The 17,622-nt window shown below is 36.2% G+C and overlaps 1 protein-coding gene across 3 annotated transcripts; it reads right to left on the bottom strand.

Moving 5' to 3' along the window:
* Positions 1-313: 313 nt before the first annotated feature.
* On the bottom strand, positions 314-17,020 carry caps2 (calcyphosine 2). 3 transcript variants are annotated; one of them, XM_069192278.1, is made up of 18 exons: positions 16,718-17,020; positions 16,188-16,234; positions 14,839-14,884; positions 12,629-12,739; positions 11,471-11,512; positions 10,780-10,968; positions 9,660-9,770; positions 7,160-7,227; positions 6,733-6,843; positions 6,133-6,207; positions 5,823-5,918; positions 5,624-5,717; positions 5,270-5,385; positions 4,274-4,350; positions 2,861-3,015; positions 2,506-2,625; positions 2,096-2,192; positions 314-595 (listed from the first exon to the last, which is right to left on the bottom strand). In XM_069192278.1, exons 1-18 carry the CDS (start codon positions 16,799-16,801, stop codon positions 420-422), a joined length of 1,815 nt encoding a protein of 604 aa, XP_069048379.1. In that variant the 5' UTR covers positions 16,802-17,020; the 3' UTR covers positions 314-419. The 3 variants fall into 3 exon arrangements, with proteins under 3 accessions (XP_069048379.1, XP_069048378.1, XP_069048380.1); XM_069192277.1 differs by having other exon boundaries at positions 9,660-9,773; positions 16,718-17,017; XM_069192279.1 differs by lacking the exons at positions 14,839-14,884; positions 16,188-16,234; positions 16,718-17,020 and having other exon boundaries at positions 9,660-9,773; positions 12,613-12,665.
* Positions 17,021-17,622: the final 602 nt, after the last annotated feature.

Raw genomic sequence — 17,622 nt, 5'->3', positions numbered from 1 at the left:
TCATTTTTCTAAAGGGTATACAGAAAGTAACTCACATTTAATTTATAACATGTTTTAACAATGGTTATAAATGACAGAAGTGCATGGGTTGGGTTTATGTCTAATGTCGGTATACATACAAAAGTTGTTTTTTTACTTGTTTAGAAGCCATGGGAAATAAAAATACAAGGGTTGTGGTTGGGCACTTGAGTGGAAATTAATTCAAATTTTTGGAGGGAGGAGGAAAGATGAAGAACGTTAAACTATTTAACTAGTGAAAGTTCCATTTTTACCATTCAAAAGTGATTCTTATGAACATGACACTGGGCATAAATCGCTTTGTGAATTCCTTCATTTTCACATTCCACAAACACACAATGTTGTATAATTTAAGATATATATGTTAATTATATTAACCACTTACTGAGGGTCCTGTATTTTTAAATGCCCCAAGAATTCTTTAAGATATTTGCAAAATCTTCATCTTCAGATATTCCAATACTTAGTCCTTCGTAATAATCTTCAAATTCACAGTATGAAACATCATTGCGATTTGTGCAAGCTTCCCGCAAGGTTTCTACAAACCCAGCCCTCAGCTGATCTTCTGTGGCTTCACCTGGATCAATATAGTGTATTACAGAACAATGAAAATCCTAGTTTATTATTTCCTGAGTAGCTAAAGTAAAATCAAGCACATGTCCAGGTTGCAGAGCCAAAAGCCTCTGCCATTCTGCATTACATAGTTAAATTCTATTATTGTGCATTTTAGCCTTTCCCTCACCCGATTAACCAGACTAGCTTCCCTTAAAGGAGACAGGAAGCAACTCATCTAATTATTTAAGATGGGACCCATCCCACAGCTTGCAGTGTTCATTGCAGGCCTGTACTCTATAACAAAGGGGAAAAAAATAAAATAATTTGAAGACTTACCTTTTATGTTCATAGTTTACATCATGCAGCAGGCCAAAGAAAAAAAATAAAAAAATAGACAAATAGGATTTGTAAATACTTGTGTGCATATGTTTGGTTTTTAACTGCAGCTAGTCTTACAGTTGCACTCACTTGGTTTCAGAGTCAAAACCACATTTTGAATCAGGGCACAATTTAAAGTCACTGGACACCCCCTGGCCTCTTTGTACAGTGCCCTCTTGTGGACTGGAGAGGAGCTGGTCTCCCCATCCATTTAGAAACACCAGTGTTTAATGCATCCATAACCTACAATATTTGTATGAAACTAGTTTAAAAGAAAATATACAAGACAAAAATACTTTTTTGTGTGTGGGGACAATGTTTGTTTTTGTATACTGTTTTTGTGTAATGGGACATTGTGCAAAAATGTCTGTAGAAGAGCAAGGTGCCTTTAATGTGGTTGTGGGAGGTCACAGGGTGGAGCTTCCTCAATAAAAGGCAGAGGCTCCTCTCTGCTGTCTTGATCCTCTTGTAGAATTTAAGGATGAAGGTGTTCTGATTTCTTTCTTATTTTTAAAAATATTGTGTTGTGTTCCTACAAGCAATATCTGTTGCCTGATGCCTTGTAAATAAGGGCTTTTGCAAGCATTCTTTTTGGCTGTGGACTGATTAAATTTGGCTTCACCAAGAACTGAGCCCAGGTGACTAGGTGGAAAATAGAGGAACCTGTGACAGTATTAAGTAATGCTGTTTTTATATGAATACAGCTACAGTATTTCCCAGACAACTGATATTCTTGTAAAATTAGACAAACTAGACACGTGGGCTTCAAAAGTGGGTCACATTCAGCTGAATTCACCCACAAGGCAACAGGTTTGTTCTTAAATATGTAAACTGAAGATGTGTGCTCTATTGCTATCTTCCACTGATATGTATTTTTATGTAGCTCTTGGTCTCTGATCACTGCTGTTTTATTTTAACTTCATGTAAGTAATGTTTTTATTTGCTGCCATTGTATCTGTGTATATTTTGTACCTGTTTCTACCAGTGTTTAAAACTTGCAGTACTTGTTGAATCTAAGCATATACAATTCAATTTTATTTCTAAAGTTGACTTTCCATAATGTCAAAAAATGGAATAATTTCCATAATGTCAAAAATTAATAGATTTTATGCAAAAGACTTTTTATGCATTCACAGAATCTTACCTGACAGTACTTTTGGGTGACCCTTGGCACAGTAGAACTTTTCAATGTCAGTCAGAGGAACACTACCAGTCTTGTTTGGGTCCAGCTTCATATAGGCCTGGTAAACCATCGGACATGTATTGTTAATTATTCTGTACTGTATCAACTGGATATCAATATTGCATGCCAAAATAACTTTCTGCAGACAAATTAAGAGATGGCATAGTTGGAAAAATTTTAGACATTTGAGACATAGTGCAACATACTGTAGTTTTATTAATATTATTTTTTTATACAAATATTTTTAAATTTCTTAAATACTTGATCATGATAAGAACACTATCAGTGTGTGGTTGTTGGAAGATGAGATCTTTTATTGGCACACATTTATTGTGAGTCAAGAAATCAAATCGCTCTATCAGGTGACTTACTTTTCTGACAAATGCCTTTCGGTATTCATTCATTTCTCCAGTGACTGCTCTTAGGAACTCCCCATAATCGACTTCACCATCACAGTTCAGGTCCATTATCCGCCAAACAGCATCAAAGTCCTAACGAAACGTAATGTAATGATTTTTATATTTCTCCTTAGATATTATTTCAATTATTATAACAACTGGATTTAGCTGTCCAACAGAAGGAACACAGGTACACACTGTAGAAACAGCTGACAAAATTAAGAATAATTTTACAGAGGACAGTCACACCTAAGTATTTATCAGTGATATTTTAAATAATTAGACAGCAATAATTCGACAGCTCAGCAATGGTCTATCCTGGCCCTACCTTTTCTGACAATGTCAAGTGAAACTCCTTCAGAGCAAGCTGAACCTGCTCTTTTTGTAGAACACCGTCTCCAGATTTATCCAAGCTTCTGAAGAGCTTTCCTATTCCTGTAAGTGTACGAACTCCTCTCTTCTTTAGTTTTTCTTTCAGTGTTCCTGGCAAAGACAAATGTTTGTGATTTTCTCTTGATAACTGACCAACATTTGTTATAAATCAATCTTTTTTTTAATAAATCAACTTGCATCCACCTGTGTATTTTCTTATCATTTCATCTAATTAAGGTCATGAGGGAGCTGGAGCCTATCCCGGTGGGCAGGATACACCCTGGACATGATGCTAGTCCATCAGAGAGCAAACAGACACAGACATACTTGGACTGTGGGAAGAAACTGGAGCACATGGAGAAAACTCTTATGAACACGGGGGGGGGAATATACAAACCGATAGCACCCCAGGTTCAGAAATGAACCCAGGGTCCTAGTGCTGCGAGGTAGCAATACAAGTAAACTGAAAATCAATTATATATAACACTTAATTATCATTATATGTAACAAAATGGAAAATCCATAATGACTACAAAGTGGAAAATGAAGTACAGTGAACTAACAGAAATGTAGGATGCATTGTGCACATAATGCAACAATCCAAAACAGAATTCTACCTAAGAACACTATGGAAGAAACAACAGCACATATAAGAGGGATTACAGTACATTATGACTAAACGGTGAGCATGCAAACAGTTCAGCAATGGGAGCATGCCTCTTCATCTTCTATACTGGGTGATGCTAGCTAATAATGTGATATGAAATTACATGACTAGAATAAAACTGACTTGGGGATGACAAAAACACCCCGACCCCAACAAAATAAAAACAGTGATTACTCGTGTTCTTAGTTATTAGTATTTTAAGAAGTAATTAGTATTTTAAGAAATCTAAAAAGGTAGAAATACTTAGTTCAATCCACTATAAATTTATTCATTTCCACAAAGACTTTCAAACCACACATTTCCCCACGATTCCATACTCTTGGCAATGAAGCCACTTGGTCTTCTAGCTTCTAACAACTTACATCATTGACTTAATCACCATGTTTCCAAACCCTGTGTGATTGAGGACTTACAGTAAGTTCCCTATAAAATCTGTAGTGCAGCGGCTCCCCAGTAACAGGAATGAGAATAACTGCACTATGCCATTAAAATGCTTAATTTTATATTCTTAAGCCACTTTATCAAATCACATTATTCATATGACATATTATATGACTGATATTACATAAATATGTTTTGTATATTGTATACAGTGTTTGAAAGCATTTATTTGGAAACACTTCAGGAAAGAGGAAGAAAAAAAATAAGTTATTTTTTTTTACCCATTTAAGTATTTGTTATAGTTTATTACTGAAATAGTACCCTGAATGGAGAACAGTGTATTTCTGTCATCTACTTCTTGTTTTGTTGGATCCTGGTAAATGTCTTCTACAGAGGCCCTGAAATACATTAGAAATATTCTATTTAAATAAAATCAATTCAACCCACACCCTACTAACTGTTTACATTATTTTAATTAGTTAGCAACAGGAAAGGAGGTGGAAGTATAGAAGTTCAGAAGTACAGTAGTTCAACCTAGTGCTTTAAGGGGGAAGACTGTAATGACTTTTGTAGATCACTAAATTTGACTTGAGTTACAGATCAGGATTTTATTACATAATGTGAGCAAGACATGTCCTCCATCATCCTTCAGAATGTGATCAGAAGCACACATGATAAGAGAGAATATTGGAAAAAAAAGTTTTAGGAGACCAAGATAAATCGTGGAAAGTTTAAAATGTGAAGAAAGAAAGAGACTGCAGATGCTCCAAACAACCATCTGAAATTGAGCATTCACGCTTTTTCGTAGTGTAACTTCATATGTACAACACACCATACAGATCGTATTGTGCTAATCATTCATCTTAATCTCATGATCAAAAATACAAACTGCTTGACTGTAAATCAAATGTAATAGTTTTGACTTTGCCATACCAACACATTTGGAAGACACTTAATTAGATAAGAACTACATTATTTTATAATTTACTTAGTTACATTTATGTGCTCTCTTAATAATTGTCATTTGTCAGACAGGTATGTGGCAACACCATGAGGCTATTGCCATTTGACAAAAGAAAAGCTTCTATTTATACGACAGGTAAAGTCATACCTGTCATATAGTCACATACAGGGGTGACTGAACTTTAAAATACTTGAGAATTTTATTCTATATTTTCCTTTTACAACTGAAGAAATACCCATATATCACAGAGGCATCATTAAAAAAAATATTTATAATTCAACATACCATACAGAATGATCTAATTTTTAATGTTTATACTGTATAATACTATTAAAAATGTTTTCTGAACTTACAGTAACATGCTTTTTGCCATTTCATCCACATCAGTAATCCGAAGAGTTAGCAATGGCTTCTGTTTGATATTTTCTGGGAGATTATGTCCAGTGGTAGTAAATGTTAAGTTAGCCCCCTTTTACAATAAAGTAGCAAAAATTAAAGGAATAAGTTAAAAAGTTTACAATAATTAAAAAAGCAGCGAGTTACGTTCAAACACAAAGTTAATATCAGTAATTATTACTATCCTTGTCCATGTCTGAAACTATTAAAAAATTTAAATTACTTAAATCACAATTCAGTCAAAAGCAGATTTTGCAAATCTTCCCTTGAATCCAAACCATTAAATAGTGCAAAACTGCAAAACTACTTACCACATAGAAGTCATGAATTCCAAATTGTACTCCTTTTCTTCTTCCATGCTGATGACTGTATGACCCCTTTTGAATTAATGGGAGAGCACTTGATCTAAAGAAAACCAAAATGTATAATTTTAGGGAAAAATACAAAATTAACAGTGAATGGATTGTTTCTTATGAATGTCAGAAACAAAGAAAAGCACAAAAGACTTGCCTGTTTTTTCCAAAGTGTCGATATTCATAGATAGTCAAGGATTTATCAAAAGCAAAGAAGAATCCAATTAGCTCTCTGCAGGCATCACGTCCACTCCTAGAAATTAAACATTGTCCCAGAGAAATGGAAAATCTTTTTATTTCATACAGGATCTGATCCAGAGCTTGAAGCTGCGAATTAAATTATGTTAAAGAAAAATGTGCTCTAACCAAATAAACTTCAAACTACTCTTATTATACACTTCACACTCTACTGCTTTTGCTTTATCAGCACTTTTCCAGAGAAAAAAAATATACATTGATAAACTTACCTTGTTAAAATTCGGGCATCAAAGCGCAACTTGTTAGACAGCAGATTCTCTGTCAATGCTGATCTGGTCCTCACTCTGAAAGAATAAATAATTTAACAATTTAATACGGAGTGGTGGCTCTGTGGCTAAGGATCTGAAGATCTGTGGCTGGAAGGTTGCCAGTTCGAATCCTGCAGCCGGCAGAGGAATCCTACTCCGCTGGGCCCCTGAGCAAGGCCCTTAACCCCAACTGCTCCAGGGGCGCTGTACAATGGCTGACTCTGCACTCTGCCCCCGAGCTTCTCTCTCCCTGTCTGGGAACGCGAAAAGATGAATTCCTAACGCAAGACATTGTATAGTGCTAATAAAGTGATGTTAATATCACAGTTTATATTTATCACTTTATAAAAAGATCATGCAATTGTAGTACAGGGTTATTTTTAATTAAATATGATCATATTACCTGTTGAGTGCACAGCCAAAATGTTTTGATTTTGTTCACTAAACTTAGATTTTATTTCTACTGCAGAATAGAAAGATCTCTAAAGCTAAACTATACTCAGGTTATACAATCTCCTAACATCACTTTGTCCAAAAAGTGTTCACATAGTTTATGCTTACTTCGTGTCATGCAGTGCTCTGTTCTTGAATCGCAAGGGCGCTGATCCTGGCCGCTGTACTGAAATCTGCTCGTTGCTGGTTGAATTTTGATCAGGGTCACTTATGACTGCTCTAAAAAGATATTTTTTAAGAGACGACTTATTCTATGCTTTTAAAAATATATATTTGGCAGACAGCTGAAATGCTTACTGAAGTTACAAAATGACACTGCTTCCAGCAATTACCACAAAAAACATGGAATATTAGAAAAACATGCCCTTAATAAAAAACTAAAGATTCTACCCTTTAGAATTTTTCTTTGTAACAGACTTTTGATTCTAGTCAATAATCATCACTGGTCAAAAAACACTTCCAACAGGAAATACACCTTAACTTATGTAATTTGTTTTTATTTTCAAGAAAACTTAACTTCAAAAGAATGTCTAACCTGGATAGTTGATCCACCATTACCTGCTCCACCACAGCCTGCTTTCTTCTTCCTGCTGCAAGATCTTCCTAAAATACATTTAGTATACATTTATAGTATATAGTCCACAAGTATTTGCACAGCGACACACTTTTTGTTGTTTTGGCTCTGTACTTAAAGTGCAGAATGTCAGCTTTAATTCGAGGGTATTTACGTCTATATTGGGTGAACCAAAAAGGAATCACAGCCCTTTTTATACATAGTCTTCCTATTTTAGGGGACCAAAAGTAATTGGACAATTGGCTGCTTAGTTTTTTCTTAGCCAGCTGTGTGGTCGTTGCATTGTTAGTTCATGCACAAGAGAGCTAACAAAAGGTCTAGAGTTGATTCTAGATGTGACATTTCCATCTGGAGTCTGTTGCTTTTGTCTCTCAACGAGGACCAAAGAAGTGGCAATGCCAGTAATGCGGGCCGATTTTTCATGAGGCTGAAAAATCAGAATAAATCAATCAGAGACATAGCCAAAACATTAGGTGTGTCAAAATCAACTGTTTTGCACATTGTTTAGAAGCAAGAACGCACTGGTGAGCTTAGCAATAGCAAACGACCTGGTAGACCACGGTCTGACCAAAGAATACTTTCAATCGTGAAGAAAAAAAACCCTTTTGACTGTTGAACAGATCAGGAACACTCTCCAGGATGTAGGCATCGATGTGTCAAAGACTACCATAAAGAGAAGAACACACCTGCAAAACCTTGGGGGGTTCACCACAAGACGCAAACCACTGGTAAGCCTCAAAACCAAAAAGGCCAGTTTGCTAAAAAGTACATTAAAAAGCCTGTAGAGTTCTGGGACAAAGTCTTATGGACAGATGAGACAAAGATTAACCTGTACCAGAGTGATGGAAAGAGGAAAGTGTGAAGGAAAAAGGAGCTGCTCATGATCCAAAGCATACCACCTCATCTGTGAAACATGGTGGAGGTAGTGTCAAGGCTTGGGCGTTGTATGGCTGCCAGTGGAACTGGCTCACTTGTCTTTATCGATGATGTGACTGCAGATGGCAGCAGCAGGATGAATTCAGAAGTGTACAGAAGCATCTTATCTGCTCAGATCCAACCAAATGCCTCAAAACTCATTGGACAGCACTGCACCTTTCAACAGTGACCCCAAACATACTGCTAAAGCAACTGTGGGGTTTTTCAGAGCCAAAAAGTGGAATGCCCTTGACTGGCCAAGTCAATCAGCTGACCTGAATCCCATTGAGCATGAATTTCACTTACTGAAGACAAGACTGAAGGCAAAAAGCCCTCAAAACAAGCACGAACTGAAAATGGCTAAATTACAGGCCTGGCAGAGCATCACCAGGGAAGATACCCAACAACTGGTGATGTCTATGGGTCGCAGACTTCAGGCAGTCATTGATGCAAAGGATTTGCAACCAAGTACTAAACATGACAACTGTATTTAAGATTATGTTAATGTGTCCAATTATTAAATTACTGATGTTGGGAGGACTATGTACTGTATATAAAGGGATGTGATTAGGGCTGGGCGATATACCAAAAATTTACCGTTACCGATGTTAAGAATCTCTCACCAACCTAATTTTGCTTATGTCAGTATGTTCGGTAAAAGCTTTCCCCACTGTGTGCTTTCATGAGCGGTCCCCTTAAAAAACTACAACACCCAGTCGTCATATTCAGTCACATGCTTCTGTCTCGTCCAACCTTCGCTCTTCAAAACACAAAGAAGCGTGCCGGGCATGAGACAACACGAGCGCTTATGCTGAACCCCTGTCAGGCAGGGATGACACAAGTACAAGTGAAGATGAGCTGGTATCTAAAAAAGATGCAGTGTCAATCGTTTGATCAAAGACTGACAAGAGGACTCATGGTCGTGATTCCGCCAAACAGCTGTCTCTAACACAAGGTGAGGTGTGTGCAACTTTAATAGTTTCGCATATTTAAAACATGATCTTTCAGCATATCATGTAATCATAAAATTTCAAGGATTTCAAAACAATTATTGTTAATTTATTGTTACCTTGGTAAATGTGTTAAATTATCGTGATATTGATTTGAGGTCATATCGTCCAGCCCTAGCTGTGATTCTTCTATGGTTCACCCAATTAGACATAAATACCCTCGAATTAAAGCTGACATTCTGCAGTTTAACCTCATAGTCATTGTTTTATTTCAAATCCAATGTGCTGGAGTACAGAGCCAAAACAACAAAAATTGTGTCACTGTCCAAATACTTACAGACTGTTTTCAAATGTTATTTGCTTCTGTCTGTGTCTTCCTATGCTTTTACCAAGATTACACTGGTTCACTCTGGCCAGCCAAATGGCAGCTGTAATCAGTCACCACCACTGGGGACTTTAACCTACAGTCTTAAAGCAACACAGATCAGATCTGAACTTAAAGACCTCCAGGCTGGTTTGTATAATCTGCCAAGTTTCAAGAGACTCACATTTCCCATTCTAAAGCTCAAGGCATGCTTTAAATTTAAAACACTTACAGCTTCCAGTTTTCTCATGCTGTGCTGGATAGTATAGGGCTTACTGGTATAACACTGCTGTAGGAGGGCTTTTTCATCCAGCAATGTCCAGTCATCTTCATTGCTGAGAGACTTCTAAAATGAAACATTTTTCATCATATATCTTCTCTTCATTTAGGCTTTTTTGGCTGACACTTTAATCAGAGTAACTTACAGTACATTTGCACCCATATACTGTATATAGCTAGGCATTTTCCTGAAACAATCGAAGCAAAGTTTATGAGCTCAGAATATAACCCTAGAATAAAAAATAACAGCACTTACAATTACTCCACTTTTCTGTGTGGTAACAATCCCCACCTTAGTTATTTATGCTATCCTATTTACAAAATATATTATTCATTAGAAATGCACATAATATAAAATCAAAATTCCATGAAATGCTGCTGTCTAAAGATTCCAGTGAAACAGAATTCGCATATTAGATGGTCTGGTAGTTGGTCATCCCTCAAATTATAACTTCTGAACTTGAGGAGTATACAAAAGTTACTTCTTGACACTGCTAGTCGGACGGTGGGTTAAGAGTTTATTATCTTCAAGGTGCAGTATTTTTTATAGAATGTTTTACATGAAAGCAGAGTGTAACAGCTTCAATAATATTTTATTCTTCCTTCGTGTATCATGTCACAGAAAGAAATTTTCACACAATTAATGAATAACTTTGAGAAAATCTCTTTGTTCATAAATCTGCTACTGTAGTAATAACACAATAATAAAACAAATATTTTGCTACTCTTTAATCGGTGTACTCACATTTTTTGTCTGGCATAAAGCTGTTTAAAAGTCCAAATGTAAACTGTAAATAAGGGGTTAGTATATTAAATTGTATTAATATGTGCACGCATTAAAGAAATTCTTAAGAATCCACATTAACACAAAAAGACAAATTATCATCTTCAAAAGCAATTTCCACCCAACTATGCTGTAGTGCAAAAATAAAAGCACTGCCATGAATGCATTTTGTTGTGTTGTATTGCACTGTAAATAACCAACATTTACCCAAGTCTCAGATTCATAAAACCGCAGCTAAACCAAAAGGCCTATTTAACAAATAAACACAAAACATGACAGCAGACATCACCTGCGACTGTGGTGCTGTATGTGACAACGGCTGTGCCTCGGTCTCCAGCTTGTTTTTTTCATTTACTCTCTGTGAATGCTGCTTAAAATTCTCCTTCAGCTCCGCTTCATACTGCTTGTATTTTATTTTATATCTCTCGGAAGGAGCAGGCAAATTTTCAGGGATTGTCTTGTCTTCCCACAGTGGAGGCTATAAAACACATTACCAACAAAGTATAAAAAACAGGAGAACCTGCATCATGTAAAGTGAAAACAGGCTTTTCCTTTTCTTGTGGGAGTGTTCACTATATAAAAAAAACACTCTCACAACAAATTGTTGTTTAAAAATAGAACCACGAAATAAAATTAGTAAAATGATACACTATATTTTATTGCAATTACAGTTCTTCTGAAATTAACTTGATATTCCACACAAATTAAAGTACAAGCATTGTAGTATATACATACTATATAGTATATAGTATAGTAATAATATATAATGCAGATTTTTCTTATTTCTTTTACTTGATTATTTAATGAAAACTCAAATTTTGAGTCTTCAGAATAAATCTCGAGAGAAATGGATGTACAAAATGTGCAAACCTACAGTTAGATGTCTACAGCCCTAACCACTACTCCACACTGCTACCAGTATCTTAGACCTTCTAAAACATTAAACAAGGTCTAAAGTCTTGTCCTACAAAAACATTTACCTTTTTGCTTTCATCTGTTTTAATGAAGTGCATTTTAGAAGCCTGTAAGAAAACACAAATTAAAGAAAGCTTTATGATTTGTAATACTTCACCCATCTTGTTTTAGGGTTACAATATTATTTTACAAGGAAGGAAACTCCTGTTAAGTTGTGGCTGAGTATGAACATTTAAAAAGATATCACTATAAAACCATAATTTATTTCATTAATTATATACATTTTTAAATCCCAAAGTATCCCTCACAGAAGAAGACTGGAGGTAATGCACACATTGTGTGCCAACAGCCCCACTATACTTCAGATCATGTGAAGTGGAGTGAGAAATTGTGTCACCACTTGAATTAACGGGCAAATGTATGTAGGGTTGTTTGTGCAAGCCAAACATATTTATGGAATTTAGCCATAACAATGGGGTTAACACACCTGCTCTTACAAACAGTGCCATGGGATCTTTAATTACCAAGTCATCACGACCTTGGTTTAACATCTCATCTTAACGATGGCACCTTCTACAACACAGTATCCTCTGACATCATACTGGGGATTGGTTTGGAAATTCCGGGACAGAGGGAAGAGTGCCATCATCTGGTCCACCAGATGTAGTGACACCCTGTTTTTCCGTGTACTGTAGATCGTCTGAGATCTGACGAGATCAGGCTACAAGTGGTAATACTGCCGCACATACTGCCAACATAACTACAATATGTAAATGTCCCAATCACTTTATTTGCAGCTAAAAGTGCTCATTTGCTCAATGATTCTGTCAAAGGTTTGGACAATCAAAGATTTTCTTTGTTAGATTTTAATATCAGGTATTATAATGTAGTAAGAGTATAACATTTTTAAAAGCTGTGATTTAAGATCCAGATGCAATGGAGATCGCTCAGATAAGGACAAAAAAGAAGAAAATACATCTTCGATCTGAATGAAAAAAATAGATATCCCCGCACGGTTTGCTATATAGGGCAGGTGTTTTAACACCAGTACTGATGATAAAAGCTATAAACATTCTGATGTCTAATAGGAACACAACATATAACAAAGAGAATCACTGGCTGAATTAAAGTAATAAATCAATTGAACCAAGGTATATCTATCTACACTAATGTTTTCTAAAAGATAATGGCGGCAGCATAGATATACCCAGCTGTAGACGGACCTGATGAAGGGGAGCCAATGGAGCAGACAGAGGAGACCCCCAGCTCACAGTAGAGGTGGAATCTGGGGGACCAAAACGAGGATATCCTTTGCTGGCAGGAATGTACACGTCCTGTTTTAAATATCAAAAGAATTTAAGAGAGCAGCGAAGGAAGCTGGTTGGAGGAATAAAATAAAGACACTAAAATGTTTTTTTCCATTAGAAGTATTTTTAAAATCAGAGGTACTAAATGCCAGAAGTATTCATAAACAAAATCCATGATGCATGACGCATTTTGTTAGCTTTCTTATAGCAAGCAGCAAAACCACTAGTCAAGTAACTTTTATTCCTTCAAGACTGACAGTAACTTGAGAGGTATGCAGAATTGATTCTATGCACCAGTTAACAAATAATTTAAATTTAACAACTGTTTCAGGCACCTTAGATAGTGTAAAGCGAGTGTGAAAAGAAATTTAACGAATACACAGTTTAACATATTGCGGAGTGAATTAAAAGTAAGAGTTAACTCAAGTTATACATGGAATTCTGAAACACCCATATGTTTGGCAACCTTCTTACCCAGATATTGCGGCTTCATCAGAACATTTAACAGTTTTACATCATAATACTGCTATGAGGTGTCTTAAAGAATCAAGACACCAGGATATTGTCAACATTTCCAGTTCTCTGGGGCTTCAAAACAAGGAGATGTCTGCTGAGATGCAGAAGTTAGAGATTCAGTTAATAAAGCAGCATTAAAGTTGACCTTAGTTACCTTGCAAAGGAACAAGTAATAGGTTTATTCCATGCTAAAAAAAAAAAGAAGAAAGAGAACACAACGTTTCGGCCGTGGAGCCTTCTTCAGGTGTGAGAGAGACAGGGCAGTAGGCAAAGGTAAAGTAGCGGGAGAACAAAGGTTGGGATGGAGGAGGAGTGAGAGGCGGGAGCAGGGGACAGAATGCTGGTTTAGTGAGAGAAGTGGGCAAGTGGCCCAGGGAGGAAGAGAAGGTATGACGAAGAGATCTAGAAAAAGATTTGGAGGAAGGCATAGTGGGTCACAGCAGCTGTAGGCGGTAGTAGTTCAGGTGGGTAGCTGCATCAGCATGCTTAGGCTGCAAAGTAACAGGTAAACGTTTCTTAGTTACCTTAGTTTATTAAGTTCTGGGAAAATGATTAAGTGTCAATCAACAGTCCAGGAAGACAGCAGGAAGACAACAGGCAGGTAGGGAAAAAAGGGGAAGGAAGAGACAGGAGGAAGGACAAGGAACAGAAGGGCAGAAGGTGAGAGCTCCCTGTCCTGATAATTTATGAAGACCAGATTGGAGTCAAGTGTCTGAACCTTGTTAGGAGAGTTTGCTATTCTGTTGTTAGGAACTTTGATTTCCTGTGTAAAGAATGGCCTCTCCTGGTTATTGAGTACATTATACAATAGGGAAATAGGTTCCCATATTGTAGCATCCAGGTATTGTAGCATCTCTTATTTTGCCATTATATAAAATTTGAATGCTTGGTAGCAGTCTGAGGTTTTTCTGGTTGGTAAGGACGTATGGCGTTTGGATGTCTGTAAATTTGTAAATAGCATAAATTGTGTGTTTTACATTCATATAGTGTGTAGTTTAGCGTATGTATTGTCATTGTTGATAAATATCTGTTTAACTCAGTGTGCCTAAATTATTACTCTTTTCACCAAAGCTGTGCCAGACAACCAAAACTCATGTGCCTCTTATTATACCGACCACTCAGGTATACTGTATTCTCTGCAAAAATATTTTACACCTTGGGAGTTAGTTATTACACATTGATTAATCTGCACAGTTATTTTCTGTTGTTCACCATTTTTGTAACCACGTCCATGTAAAAATATAAATGATTATACAAATTCCATGATATAACCATGATATAGTTAGTGCCAACGAAGTTATAGTTCTATGAACTGCATAATCCAAAAAGTAAATTGTCAGTAAGTAGGCTTGTTATGTTACCACATTAAAGAAACTGACCAACAATCCCCTCGTTTACTGCAGCCATTGTAACTTACTTTAAACAGACCTAAGATTCCAGAAAACATACTGTGAATGGCAAAATATAATAAGAGGAATTAAAAAGAGCAACAGATATTACTGGTTCCACTACATGCTAGGTTTTTGGTGCTTACTATTCTACTCGACACCACTGTACTTTAATATCAAGCTTGACTTAATATTACAAGATACTGTATAAGCATCACTCACCTCATCTTCTGAGTCACCAAGTTTCCCCAGTCTTAGCTCAGGGACTCTGCCAAAAACAACAGCTGTATTGGTATTGCAGAACAGGTTAATGATGCTCCTGTTCACATCAAAATTGTAAAGAAACCTGATAATTCAGGCAGCCTATGCTTAACTAATTACAATAAAAGAGGATCTGATGTACAGTTTTTTATTCCTTATTAGTGTAAGATATAAAAAGACTGTTGCAAAACACCTGTTTAATGATGTTTGTCTGTGATAGTCTTTTTTTAATTAGAGCTAGTTTAACAATTCTGAATACAGACTGAACTGCAATGCTTGAAACACAGCCAGGATCCAGTTCCATCGTCCTACAATTTCAAATTATTGGAGGTACAAGTAAATTACCACATAACAAAATGTTCTTCTCGTGACAATTTCCAGCTGTTCTGAAAAAAAATTGTTTTAATGGGCATCATGTATCCTCCAAAAATTCAACAAATGTAATTTTGTTAATTAATTAATTTTGTAATTTTGTGACTCGCTCTCAACCAAATCCTACAAAATTCTCTATGTGATCTGGCCATATGATGCTCATAGAAGTTTCAAAGAACCCCAAAGGTCACATCCAGGGATCTACAGGCCTCTCATGTTTATGATAAATGTCAGAGTTAATGGGTCTATCACCAGGAAAAGATTGAAAAAGAATGGCTTTCACGAAAAGAAAAAAGCCAGAAGGAAACCCCTGCTCTCCAAGAAGAACATAAGCATGGCTTATGTTTGCAAAACAGTGAAAGAAAAGCACGACTTCTTTAAAAATGTGATCTGGACAGATGAGTCAAAATTGGTGTTTTGGCCATAATTCAAAACGTCATATTTGGCCAAAACCAAACACTACTTTGACCAGAAGAAATGCATACCCCCTTTAATGCCTCGTTCCATACTATTCCAGAGTATTCTAGAGGAAAATCTGTCTGACAGCTAAAGCTGAACTAAAAGTGGATCATTCAACAGGACAAAGATCCAAAACAGATGTAAATCTAAGATAGAATGGCTCACAATGTTGTGGTGGGACTTAAAGAGAGCTATGCACACAAGAAAGCCCTCAAACATCACAGAGCTGGAGCGGTTCTGTAAGAAGGAGTGGGGCAGAATTAGGCAATGTGAAAGACTGATCAACTCTTAGAGGAAACGTTTAATATAAAATCATATGGGGGGATACTTACTTTTCTAATCACAGTGTATATAGGCCTAAAGATAATAACATTAATTAAAATAGCCAGTAACGTGTGTAATAGTCCTATAAGTACAGTTAAAATTCTTAACACTGTGGTTAAAAAAACGTATGTGAAAAATAACTTTGTAATTCTTACTCCGTAGGACGAGGGCTGCGAGATGCTCTTGACTGGACTCTCCATCCCTGGAAAGGAAAATAAAATAGATCAAATTCCTATGTGAAAATAATTTAGATAGCATAGAAGATTATACTTACTTTCAACATTCTCCTCTGCAATTTTTTTAGCTTGTTCTCTTGTACTTTATGTATATTTTATCTTGAGCAATACGTATTAATCTTTATTTATTATGACTGGGTATCACATTGTTTTCACGGTTCAGATAACTGCATCTTTTCACTGCGAATACGCTTTAGATTTAATCTAGTGACCAGTAGTCCTCTTTGTAGCTAACAAGTCTGAGGGCAGAGGCCTTCTTAATTCATCTTTAACATTCAAAATAAATTCGGGGAAAATGCATACGCATTTTTTTATTTTCAAGAATTATACAAATAGAAATTAAAAGATATTCTAATCACCTTACTAAATGTTTGCAAACCAAACACAATCCCGTCCTGAGCAAATTACATCAAAACAAATGTTTTAAGCGACAAAAGGCACAAATTTACCTGTGCATAATTCTTTTCTCCTCCTTGCTTGGATTTTGCTCCTCCTCTTGGTGTAGCTGGTACGCCTTGTATTTCTAAATTCATTATAAAAAAAAAACGAAACCAATATTTTTCCTTCAGCGAATTATAAATAATGGGAGTTCAAAGTTTCGATACTAGAAACCATTTTCAAGCATCCATCTGCGGAAGGTGTAGAGGACAGACTCCGCCTCCCACGCCTGTTGCTTGGTTTCACAAACACTGGATGCCAGGTCACTCCACACCGATATCCGGATCGCAGATAGACCGCACTTACATGGATGACTTCATTAACTCGACTGCAGTATGTTGGAAATGGAACATAGTCGTAATGCATTTTTCAAAATTATCATACTTACATATTTCGAAACTAAAGTGAAAACATAACGTTAATATGTGCTTTCTGATTGAAGACGCACAACATGCCGATTAAAAGCGTGACCGCTGGGCACGTATTCGTTAGATCAAAACAAAAAAAAAACTTCGATAGTTTCGATTCGGTTCTTCTACTGGAAAAGTTGCATTCAGTAGCACTGATTAGAAACATGGTTTGTGACATTACTGTGTATCGGAATGGTAAATTCATAATGCAGTTAGACATTTTAATGTTTTTGTTTTGGTTAAGTAAAAATATATACAAATAATGAGAAAAAATAAATTGGAATAAAGATTGCTTGGCTGGGAGTGTTTTAAAAATGTTACTTAACATTTTGTAGTAACACTTTTCAATAAAGCCTGAGATGTATAAGCTAAACTTTTAATATTCACTGTATCTGTATCTGATTGCAAAGGATGTTGTTCAGCCATTGAGGATTTCAAGGAAATCTGCATTAGCGTGGTTTCGGTCCCCATGTTCAAGCCAAGAGACAAATGCAAGTAGTACAAAA

Source organism: Lepisosteus oculatus, chromosome 7 (assembly GCF_040954835.1).
Source record: "Lepisosteus oculatus isolate fLepOcu1 chromosome 7, fLepOcu1.hap2, whole genome shotgun sequence".
Lineage (NCBI taxonomy): Eukaryota > Metazoa > Chordata > Actinopteri > Semionotiformes > Lepisosteidae > Lepisosteus > Lepisosteus oculatus.
The sequence above is the reverse complement of the archived record's forward strand: the minus strand, read 5'-3'. Positions and strand labels throughout refer to the sequence as shown.

Bases quoted from the DNA above. Each gene is read 5' to 3' on its own strand.
- caps2 (XM_069192277.1), bottom strand. From the start codon at position 16,801: ATGAATTTAGAAATACAAGGCGTACCAGCTACACCAAGAGGAGGAGCA. The intron at 10,969-11,470 runs GTAAATGTTTTT...TGTGTTTTATAG, and splicing joins AAACAGATGAAAGCAAAAAG to CCTCCACTGTGGGAAGACAA. The intron at 4,351-5,269 runs GTAAGTTCAGAA...AATGTATTTCAG, and splicing joins ATGGCAAAAAGCATGTTACT to GGCCTCTGTAGAAGACATTT.